Source organism: Eleginops maclovinus, chromosome 4 (assembly GCF_036324505.1).
Source record: "Eleginops maclovinus isolate JMC-PN-2008 ecotype Puerto Natales chromosome 4, JC_Emac_rtc_rv5, whole genome shotgun sequence".
NCBI classification, from domain to species: Eukaryota; Metazoa; Chordata; class Actinopteri; order Perciformes; family Eleginopidae; genus Eleginops; species Eleginops maclovinus.
The window spans coordinates 3,378,742-3,390,877 of NC_086352.1; the positions used below are offsets into that span (position 1 = coordinate 3,378,742).

The 12,136-nt window shown below is 47.1% G+C and overlaps 1 protein-coding gene across 1 annotated transcript in view; it reads left to right on the plus strand.

The window, feature by feature from the left end:
* Nucleotides 1–7,272, plus strand: part of LOC134863414 (ras GTPase-activating-like protein IQGAP3) — a 29,088-nt gene extending 21,816 nt beyond the window's left edge. The window contains 3 exon segments of the mRNA XM_063881923.1: nt 5,916–6,035; nt 6,119–6,227; nt 6,426–7,272. Of these exon segments, the coding sequence (XP_063737993.1) occupies nt 5,916–6,035; nt 6,119–6,227; nt 6,426–6,539 (343 nt within the window). The 3' untranslated portion in view covers nt 6,540–7,272.
* Nucleotides 7,273–12,136: the final 4,864 nt, after the last annotated feature.

Genomic DNA, 12,136 nt, shown 5'->3' on the forward strand with positions numbered 1-12,136 from the left:
CTGAGACACGGAGTGCGGTTGGTGGCTCAGGCCTCCAGCACCGTGGAGCAGGTGCTGCTGGCTGTGGGGGATCAGGTCGGTCATGAAAACATTTCTTATGCTTCCCGCATGAATAAAGCGGTCGTGGTCTTTCTAAAAGACCAGAAATACGTCACGGACTCATCGAGAGCGGATTAACCCTAGAGGAGGAATTTATTCAGGTTTCACCGCTGGCGACACCGTCCACGCGGATCACCGTTTCCGGCGTTCCTCCGTTTATCCCGAATGAAGCGCTGGAACGGGAGTTGAAGCGGTTTGGTAAGTTTGCCAGTAATCTCCGCACTGTTGCTCTGGGGTGTAAAGATGAAAAACTGAAACATGTTCAATCTCTGCGGAGACAAGTGTTCATGTTTCTGAATTGTCCCACTCAGACACTCGATGTGTCTTTCCGTGAGACACGAAGATGGTTTCTACATGGTGTATGCCAGCTCTGGGAACGCTAAGTGTTTTGAGTGTGGGGAGTTGGGTCACAAACGCATTGCATGTCCACATAGACGGCACACCGCTCCACCTGGTGAGTCTGGGGCAGCTGATCCCAGGGCGGCTGAGCCCGACACGGGCCCTGGTGCGGGAACCAGTGCAGCGGGTGCTGCGGACTTAGTACAGACGAGTGTTGTGAGAGAAGAAACCGGGACGGTGGAGAGTGTGGTGAGTGGAGCTAAAAATGTGGGTACAGGTAAAAGGGTGGAGGATACTTTAGCAGGTGAGGACTGGTGCTGTGAGACAGGTGGAGGCTGTTGACACACAGCAGGAGCTGCCGGCTGGCTCTGATCAGCAAGAAGAGCTGATACAGGCTCCAGAAAACAGTGAGGTAGCAGAGATGGACACAGATGGTGAGGGGGATTCTGACGGTGTTTCGGTTGCAGATAGTGTCTCTCAGAATACAGATTTATATTCTTTGGAAGAGATTAATGTCTTTTTGAATGAGTCTTTTGGCAAGTCAGTGGAAGTGAGGGATTTTTTTCCTGACACTAATAAGTTTCTTCAGACAGTGAGCACTCTCCAGAAAATTGTAGGGATGGATCTGTTGGATGAAAAGAAACGATATCGTCTCAGAAAACATGTCACTGCTGTGAAAAAAGGTGCAGGAGGAAGCAAAAGGGGGAAGAAACTGAAAAAGTCCAAATAATTTCAACATGATCATGCAACACTGGTGTCTCCTCTCTGCTGTGTGTACCGGCCGGTTCTCTTTCTCTGTGTCTTTCCTCTAATGCAGGCTTTGAGGGTTGCTTCTTTAAACATTAACGGGGGTAGAAGTGCACAGAAAAGGGCTTTAGTGTCAGAGGTTTTCGATCAGAAAAAATTAGATGTGATCTTACTGCAGGAAACTCACAGTGATAGCCTGAATGAGACAGACTGGGGAATGTGGTGGGGGGGTCAGTATGTACTCAGTCATGGCTCTAACCTTAGTGCTGGGGTAGCTGGGGTTTTATTCTCCCCCTCTTTAAATGTTAAGCTTGTTTCCAGCACGGAGATAGTGGCAGGTAGAGTCTTGATGGTGAAAGTGGAACTTCTACAGTTTATTTTCACTTTTATTAATATTTACGCACCCAATCGAGGCCCTGAACGCTTATCTGTGTTTCAGGTTCTAAAAGACAAGCTAGACACAAGTGCACAGGGGGAGTGTGTTATACTGGGGGGGGACTGGAACGCTTGCACCAATGTCACTTTAGACAGAATAGGACAAGAGCCTCATCCTCAGTCTTCCCTTTTATTGTCACAGGTGATCAGAGAGGCTGACTTAGTGGATGTGTGGAGGATGAAACATCCCTCAGTAAAACAATACACCTGGGTGAGGATGCTAGTTGGAGGCGTTAGTGCAGCCAGGTTAGAGTGATTTTACGTCTGCCTCTTTTATCGCTCGAGCAGTGAACTGTCACATCCAACCTGTTGGTTTCACAGATCATCATCTCATTTCCTTAGATTTGGTTTTATCCACTGCAGGAAAACCTAGATCGTTCTGGCACTTTAATGTTAACATTTTACAAGATTTCAATTTCTGTGACAATTTTAAATTGTTCTGGCTTAACTGGAAATCAGAGAGAACTCTTTTCCTTCCCTGAGTCAGTGGTGGGAGGTAGGAAAGGCTCAGATTAGAGTTTTCTGCCAACAGTATACATCCTACTCCACTGCAAACATTAGAAGGGCTATAGAGCAGTTAGAGAGGGAGATCAGTGAGTTAGAGAGGGTGTCTGTTGAAAACATAGAACAGTCCCTCCTAAAAAAACAACAGCTTAACTGTTTTCTTCAGGAGAAAGCCAAAGGAGCTCTGATCAGAGCCCGTTTTACTTCCATGAGAGACATTGATGCACCAACCACCTTTTTCTTCAACCTGGAGAGGTCTGTGGGCCAAAGGAAGCAGATGGTATGTTTACGTCTTCCCGATGGACAAGTAACCTCTGAACCTGCTGAGATGAGGAGACACGCAGTGTCCTTCTACACAGACCTGTTCAAAGCCGAAGGTTGCGATGTGGAAGCTGCTGATGAACTTCTTCAGGGTCTTCCACAGTTGAGTTCAGCAGAAAGTGACACCCTGGGTTCTGACATTACTCTGGAGGAACTGACCTCTGCAGTGACACAGATGGCCTCCGGCAAGGCTCCAGGCATAGATGGCTTACCTGCAGACTTTTTCAAACACTTCTGGAGTATTTTAGGACATGACTTGTTGGACGTGGTTAAGGAGTCCTTTGGAAAAGGGGCTCTTCCAGCTTCCTGTAGGCGTGCGGTGATTTCACTGTTACCTAAGAAAGGAGATTTAACCCTGCTGAAGAACTGGAGACCTGTGGCCCTGTTATGCACAGACTATAAGATACTGTCAAAGGTTTTAGCCAACAGGCTGAAGTGTTTTATTGAACTTCTTATTGGAACTGATCAGACATATTGCATTCCTGGCAGATCAATTGTGGACAATTTGTTTTTGATGTTTCGACACTTTTGACGTCTGTGAGCTGTATAACCTAAATGTTGGTATCATTTCTATTGACCAGGAGAAGGCGTTTGATCGTGTTGATCACTCCTTTCTGTTTGCCACATTGCAGGCTTTTGGTGTTGGGGAGAATTGTTTCTCCTGGGTGAAGTTGCTGTACAGTGATGCATGTTGTATTGTGAAGGTGGGGGGAGGGCTGAGCAGACCTGTACCAGTTAAAAGGGGGATCAGGCAGGGCTGCCCTATCTCAGGCCTATTATACAGTATTGCCATCGAGCCCCTTTTGAACAGGCTTAGGAACCGGCTGAGGGGCCTGTGTATGCCAGAGTCAGCTCAGGGCCCCCCTGTGGTTGTATCAGCTTATGCTGATGATGTCAGTGTATTTATCCAGGGTCAGCAAGACATCCAGGAGCTACAAGACAGTCTAGTTCTGTATGGCAATGCTGCTTCAGCCAAAGTTAACTGGGAGAAGAGCGAGGCTTGTTTGGTAGATCAGTGGGGTGTAGAGAATAGGCCCAGTCTTCCTGGTAACCTCAGGTGGGGAAACAAGGGTTTAAAGGTCCTGGGAGTTTGGTTGGGGACTGGGGACATGGTGGCACAGAACTGGGAGGGACTGCTGGGAAAAGTGCAAGCTAAATTGTCTAAATGGAAATGGCTGCTACCCCAGCTGTCCTACAGGGGAAGAGTTCTCATAGCCAACAATCTGGTCGCCTCATCTCTGTGGCACAGACTCCAGGTAATAACCCCACCGCCGGACCTCATGAAACAACTGCAGCGGCTCCTTGTGCATTTCTTCTGGTCGGGACATCACTGGGTGCCAGCATCGGTCCTGTACCTACCTGTGGCAGAGGGGGGGCAGGGCCTTGTGGACATCACGGCTAGGACTGCTGCTTTTCGACTACAGGCAGCTCAGCGGCTGCTGTATGGGTCATCTCCCTGCTGGCTGGCTATGGCCCGACTGTTGCTTTGGAAGGCAGGGGGTTTTGGTTTTGATAAACACCTGTTTCTGCTCAAGGCCCCTGCGTACAAGATAACTGGACTTGCACCTTTTTACAGTTCAGTCATCAGTGCCTGGAAGATCCTGAGTTTTTCCAGACCACCTGACGCCCGTCCTGGGATGTGGCTGTTTGAGGAGCCACTGTTTGATAGTGGTTTTCTTTCTGGAACCCCCTTCTCTTCGGCCACCCTAAGGAGCGGTTTCATCAAAGCAGGAGTGGTAAAACTGGGCCATTTAACAGGGATCTCTACAGAAAGACTGGCTGAAGTGACAGGTGTTCGGTCAACCCGAGTTTTACAAAACTTGGTAGATGAGGTGTGGCATTCGCTGTCGCCATCCCACCGGACTTTCGCTCGGAATACGGATCTAGCTGACCAGTGGAGAAAGGGATACGAGTACATCTTCCCTCCCTTGAGTGTGGGTCCTGCGGTGGGGGAATGGAGAGAAGAGGAAGGTCTCCTGCTGTCCCTGAGGACTTTGACACTTGGAACTTTCAGCTCCGGCAGTGGGAAGCAGCTATACTCTTGCTGTGTAAAGGTGCTCAACATCAGTTCACTTGCAGGCATCAAGGAGTCGAGGTGGACAGATGTGTTTGGCTTGGGTTTTTCCCCTCAGGGCAGCTGGCGTATCCTGTATAAGTCTCCAGTCGAGAAACGGATGGCTGACATCCAATGGAGAATTATACATGGAGCAATTGCCACAAATAAATATAGAGCACATTTTGACCCAGGCACAAGGGGGGGCTGCCCGTTCTGTTTCATGGCAGAAACATTGGAACATTTGGTAGTGTCCTGTCCCCGATTGGCTGGTGTAAAACAAATGGTACAGGAGTGGGTGGAGGGGTTAGGGGAGGTTTTCACCATACCACTATTTGTCCATGGCCCCAAATACACCCTGAAAAAGAGTAAACCTCTAGCTTTGGTAAATTTCTTGTTTGCTAATGCTAAGTTAGCGATCTGGAAAAGTCGGAAAAATCAACTTGCTGGAGTGGGATGGACAGATGTAGTGCTCTGTCTGAGGGGGCTGGTGGCAGCGCGTCTGAGGGTGGAGCATGCATACTACAAACTGACCAATAATCTGCAGGGTTTTTTGGATGTGTGGGCTGTTGGGCAGGTTCTGTGCTCACTTGGGGAGAACAACTCTTTAGTGCTGACTTTTTAAAAGATGTAGTTTGTAGTAGTGTGTGTGTGTGTGTGTGTGTGTGGTCTTTTATGGGAACAATGTTTAAATAATATTTATTTATTTATTCATGAAAAACTGATGATTTTAATGGAATGTTTTGTTATTTTCTGACTTTTGTTGTAGAAAAGACAAATAAAGCCTAACCCTTAAAAATCAAAAATCTTCATCTTCTTTATCTTCATCTTCATCTTCTTTATCTTCATCTTCATCTACTTTATCTTCTTCTTGTATATCTTCATCTTCTTCATCACCTTCTTTATCTTCATCTTCATCTTCTTTATCTTCATCGCTCAGAGACGCTCACCTCTTGCACTCTGAGCTCTTATCAGCAGTTTAGTGGAGTGCTGTGCTGGTGATCCTGGTCACGTGTTGGCAATGTCTTGGTAACGTGTTGGTCACGTGTTGGCCATGTGTTGGTCACGTGTTGTTCATGTGTTCGTAACGTGTTGGTCACGGGTTGGCCACGTGTTCGTAACGTGTTGGTCACGTGTTGGTCACGTGTTGGCCACGTGTTGGTCACGTGTTGGTCACGTGTTGGTTATGTGTTGGTAATGTGTTGGTCACGTGTTGGTCATGTGTTCGTAACGTGTTGGTCACGTGTTGGCCATGTGTTGGTCACGTGTTGGTCACGTGTTGGCCATGTGTTGGTCATGTGTTGGTCATGTGTTGGTCACGTGTTGGCCATGTGTTGGTCACATGTTGGTCACGTGTTGGCCATGTGTTGGTCATGTGTTGGTCATGTGTTGGTCATGTGTTGGTCATGTGTTGCAGTAAATCGACCAATAAGAAGGCAGCAGAGAGGAAGAAGAAGCTTCCTGCTCTGAGCTACAGTGCTGCCCGGCTACAGGAGAAGGGAGTGCTACTGGAGATCCAGGACCTGCCGCCAACACAGTGAGGACCACCACACACATTAATATCTGTTACTCCGTCACACGTGTGCTGCCGTCACACGCTAACGATCCGGTCTGTTCCAGGTTTAAGAATGTGGTCTTTGACATCGTGCCCGGCCCGGATAGAGGGAGTTTCACCGTCAAAGCCCGGTTCCTGGGGGTGGAGATGGAGGAGTTTCTGCTGCAGTACCAGGTAAAACCAGGCCAGACACTGAGCTCAATCAGGCCAGACACTGAGCTCAATCAGGCCAGACACTGAGCCTAACCAGGCCAGATACTGAGCCGAACCAGGCCAGATACTGAGCAAAGCAGGATAAATGCCAGGTTACTAACTTATTGAAGTGTGTGTGTGTGTGTGTGTGTGTGTGTGTGTGCGCGCATGTGTGTGTAGGACCTGCTGCAGATGCAGTATGAAGGCGTGGCAGTGATGAAGATGTTCGACAAAGCGAAGGTCAACGTCAACCTGCTCATCTTCCTCCTCAACAAAAAGTTCTTCAAGAAATGATCCGAGTGAAGCTCTTACTGTACACTCCTATCTCTGATGATGATCTACAGCAGAGTGAAGCTCTTACCTTCTCTCTCCTATCTCTGATGATGATTTACAGCAGAGTGAAGCTCTTACCTTCGCTCTCCTATCTCTGATGATGATTTACAGCAGAGTGAAGCTCTTACCTTCTCTCTCCTATCTCTGATGATGATTTACAGCAGAGTGAAGCTCTTACCTTCTCTCTCCTATCTCTGATGATGATTTACAGCAGAGTGAAGCTCTTACCTTCTCTCTCCTATCTCTGATGATGATTTACAGCAGAGTGAAGCTCTTACCTTCTCTCCTATCTCTGATGATGATCTACAGCAGAGAGGTTTTTATATCACTACGTATCAATCATAAGCTTTATTGACACTTGTTGTTATTGTTGTTACATTATCTCCAAAGCTGAGTTATATAATAATGCGTTATTACACTTTATTAATGGAACAACATAGATGAATAAGATGACTCAGCTTCTATACACTCCTATCTCATATCTCACTACAGAGTGAAGCATCTTCACCACAGTTCTCTCTTTGTAACGAGCTCTGAACTCCATCTGTTCTCAACAGAGTGAACAAACTAAACAAACATCCGTTTCTGACAACAACTGTAAATATTTTCTGCCACTTCCTGTTTGTTTTTCAATTCCTGCTTGTTTTCTTTTAGGTTAAATGTTTTTAGCTCATTAAATACCTGAAGCTCTTTACCTGTTGTTTCTCACTCATTGAACCTGGACCCTCTGATCTCTCATCTGTCCGGTATCAGACAGGAAGTGATTAACCTGTAAACACCTGCATACAGACGTAAACACCTGGACACAGACACCACAGACGTAAACACCTGGACACAGACACCACAGACGTAAACACCTGGACATACACAACACAGACACAGACGTAAACACCTGGACACAGACGTAAACACCTGTACGTACACAACACATACACAGATGGTAACACCCGGTCACAGACAGACTTAAACACCTGTACGTACACAACACAGACTTAAACACCTGGACACAGACGTAAACACCTGGTCACGGACGTAAACACCTGGTTGCGGACGTAAACACCTGGTCGCGGACGTAAACACCTGGTTGCGGACGTAAACACCTTGACACAGACGTAATCACCTCGACGTAGACACCACAGACACAGACGTAAACACCTGGACACAGACGTAATCACCTCGACGTAGACACCACAGACACAGACGTAAACACAGACGTAATCACCTCGACGTAGACACCACAGACACAGACGTAAACACCTGGACACAGACAGGCGAGAACACCTGGATACAGACACCACAGACACAGACGTCACGGACGTAAACACCTGGTCACAAACACCTGGTCACGGACGTAAACACCTGGGCACAGAAGTAAACACCTGATCACGGACGTAAACACCTGGTCACAGACGTAAACACCTGGTCGCGGAGGTAAACACCTGGTCGCGGACGTAAACACCTGGTCACAGGCGTAAACACCTGAACACAGACACAGACGTGAACATCTTGACACAGACAGACGTAAACACCTGGTCACAGATGTAGACACCACAGACACAGACGTAAACACCTGGACACAGACACCACAGACACAGACATAAACACCTGGACACAGACGTAAACACCTGGTCACAGACACAGACAGACGTAAACACCTGGTCACAGATGTAGACACCACAGACACAGACGTAAACACCTGGACACAGACACCACAGACACGGACGTAAATACCTGGACATAGACACCACAGACACAGACGTAAACACCTGGTCACGGACGTAAACACCTGGACACAGACACCACAGACATAAACACCTGGACACAGACACCACAGACATAAACACCTGGACACAGACACCACAGACACAGACGTAAACACCTGTACATACACACCACAGACACAGACGTAAACACCTGGTCACGGACGTAAACACCTGGTCGCAGACGTAAACACCTGGTCGCGGACGTAAACACCTAGACATAGACACCACAGACACAGACGTAAACACCTGGTCGCAGACGTAAACACCTGGTCACAGGCGTAAACACCTGGACATAGACGCCACAGACACAGACGTGAACACCTGGACACAGACACAGACGTGAACACCTGGTCACAGATGTAGACACCACAGACACAGACGTAAACACCTGGACACAGACACCACAGACACAGACATAAACACCTGGACACAGACGTAAACACCTGGTCACAGACACAGACAGACGTAAACACCTGGTCACAGATGTAGACACCACAGACACAGACGTAAACACCTGGACACAGACACCACAGACACAGACATAAACACCTGGACACAGACGTAAACACCTGGTCACAGACACAGACAGACGTAAACACCTGGTCACAGATGTAGACACCACAGACACAGACGTAAACACCTGGACACAGACACCACAGACACAGACGTAAACACCTGGACACAGACACCACAGACACGGACGTAAATACCTGGACATAGACACCACAGACACCACAGACACAGACGTAAACACCTGGTCACGGACGTAAACACCTGGACACAGACACCACAGACATAAACACCTGGACACAGACACCACAGACACAGACGTAAACACCTGTACATACACACCACAGACACAGACGTAAACACCTGGTCACGGACGTAAACACCTGGTCGCAGACGTAAACACCTGGTCGCGGACGTAAACACCTAGACATAGACACCACAGACACAGACGTAAACACCTGGTCGCAGACGTAAACACCTGGTCACAGGTGTAAACACCTGGACATAGACGCCACAGACACAGACGTAAACACCTGGTCACAGACACAGACGTGAACACCTGGACACAGACACAGACGTGAACACCTGGTCACAGACGTAAACACCTGGTCACAGGCGTAAACACCTGGACACAGACGTGAACACCTGGTCGCAGACGTAAACACCTGGTCACAGGCGTAAACACCTGGACATAGACGCCACAGTCACAGACGTAAACACCTGGTCACAGACACAGACGTGAACACCTGGACACAGACACAGACGTGAACACCTGGTCACAGACGTAAACACCTGGTCACAGATACAGACGCCAACACCTGGACACAGACACAGACATGAACACCTGGTCACAGACGTAAACACCTGGTCACTGATACAGACGCCAACACCTGGTCACAGATGTAAACACCTGGACACAGACACAGACGTAAACACCTGGACACAGACACAGACGTGAACACCTGGACACAGACAGACGTAAACACCTGGAGTTTTCATGAATCATGTTTTTATTCCACATCAGAAGCAGATTAAAAGAAGAAAAATATATCACAGATTCATCAGAGACGTTTTTATCTGCTAACAGGCTTACAAAAATACTCTCATTTATTTTAAACTTCTAGTATCTACGTACAACAAGCTCCATCACCCAAACAAGTTCAATCCGGTTTCATCTGGTTCCAAATAGTTTAATCTGGTTGAAAGCATTCGGAACCAGTTTAATCTAATTAAAATTGAGTTCAAACCAGTTTATCTGGATTAGTTCAGGCTGATCCAGTTTAATCTGTTTTTATCCAGTTTTGGTTTGATCCCATTTAAACCAGTTGAATCAGTTTCAATCCAGTTAAACCATCCTATTCCAATTTACACATTTATAAGTGCTTTACATACATTTGTACCTGTTTAATCTGGTTTAATTCAAATTGAACCAGCTTAATCCAGTCCTGGTTGAATCCTTTTAAAACCAGTTGAATTTGGTTTAAACCGAGTTACCCATTTTATTCCAATTGAATACAACCAAACTGGTTTAGTTCAGTTTGGATGAAACTAAATCCAGTGTAAACAGTCCTTCGCATCGTAAATGGCAAAAACATTGTCTCCTCTATCCAAAGTGTTAAGCTGAAGCTTCTTAAAAACATTTCAGTCGCAGTCAATGTATCGGCAATCAAAGATTCAGAGACGCTCATTTCAGATCAACTTTACAAAAACAGAGTTCAATGTGTTTTCATTTCTGTGTGATAGAACCCCTACCCTGTCCCGTTTACTGCGATCTGTAGCTATCTGTTGCCCTCTGTTGCCCTCTGTTACCCTCTGTAGCTATCTGTTGCCCTCTGTAGCTATCTGTTGCCCTCTGTAGCTATCTGTTGCCCTCTGTAGCTATATGTTGCTATCTGTTGCCCTCTGTAGCTATCTGTTACCCTCTGTAGCTATCTGTTGCTAACTGTTGCCCTCTGTAGCTATCTGTTGCTATCTGTTGCTATCTGTTGCCCTCTGTAGCTATCTGTTGCCCTCTGTAGCTATCTGTTGCCCTCTGTAGCTATCTGTTGCTAACTGTTGCCCTCTGTAGCTATCTGTTACCCTCTGTAGCTATCTGTTGCTAACTGTTGCCCTCTGTAGCTATATGTTGCTATCTGTTGCCCTCTGTAGCTATCTGTTGCCCTCTGTAGCTATCTGTTGCTAACTGTTGCCCTCTGTTGCTATCTGTTGCCCTCTGTAGCTATCTGTTACCCTCTGTTGCCATCTGTTGCTATCTGTTGCCCTCTGTAGCTATCTGTTGCTATCTGTTGCTATCTGTTGCCCTCTGTTGCTATCTGTTGCCCTCTGTAGCTATCTGTTGCCCTCTGTAGCTATCTGTTGCTATCTGTTGCTATCTGTTGCCCTCTGTAGCTATCTGTTGCCCTCTGTAGCTATCTGTTACCCTCTGTAGCTATCTGTTGCTATCTGTTGCCCTCTGTTGCCCTCTGTTACCCTCTGTAGCTATCTGTTGCCCTCTGTAGCTATCTGTTGCTATCTGTTGCCCTCTGTTGCCCTCTGTTGCCCTCTGTTACCCTCTGTAGCTATATGTTGCCCTCTGTAGCTATCTGTTGCTATCTGTTGCCCTCTGTAGCTATCTGTTGCCCTCTGTAGCTATCTGTTACTATCTGTTGCCCTCTGTAGCTATCTGTTACTATCTGTTGCCCTCTGTAGCTATCTGTTGCTATCTGTTGCCCTCTGTTGCCCTCTGTTACCCTCTGTAGCTATCTGTTGCCCTCTGTAGCTATATGTTGCTATCTGTTGCCCTCTGTAGCTATCTGTTGCTATCTGTTGCCCTCTGTTGCCCTCTGTTACCCTCTGTAGCTATCTGTTGCCCTCTGTAGCTATATGTAGCTATCTGTTGCCCTCTGTAGCTATCTGTTACTATCTGTTGCCCTCTGTAGCTATCTGTTGCTATCTGTTGCCCTCTGTTGCCCTCTGTTACCCTCTGTAGCTATCTGTTGCCCTCTGTAGCTATCTGTTGCTATCTGTTGCCCTCTGTAGCTATCTGTTGCCCTCTGTAGCTATCTGTTGCTATCTGTTGCCCTCTGTTGCTATCTGATGCTATCTGTTGCTATCTGTTGCCCTCTGTAGCTATCTGTTGCCCTCTGTTGCTATCTGTTGCCCTCTGTTGCTATCTGTTGCCCTCTGTTGCTATCTGATGCTATATGTAGCTATCTGTTGCTATCTGTTGCCCTCTGTTGCTATCTGATGCTATATGTAGCTATCTGTTGCCCTCTGTAGCTATTTGTTGCCCTCTGTAGCTATCTG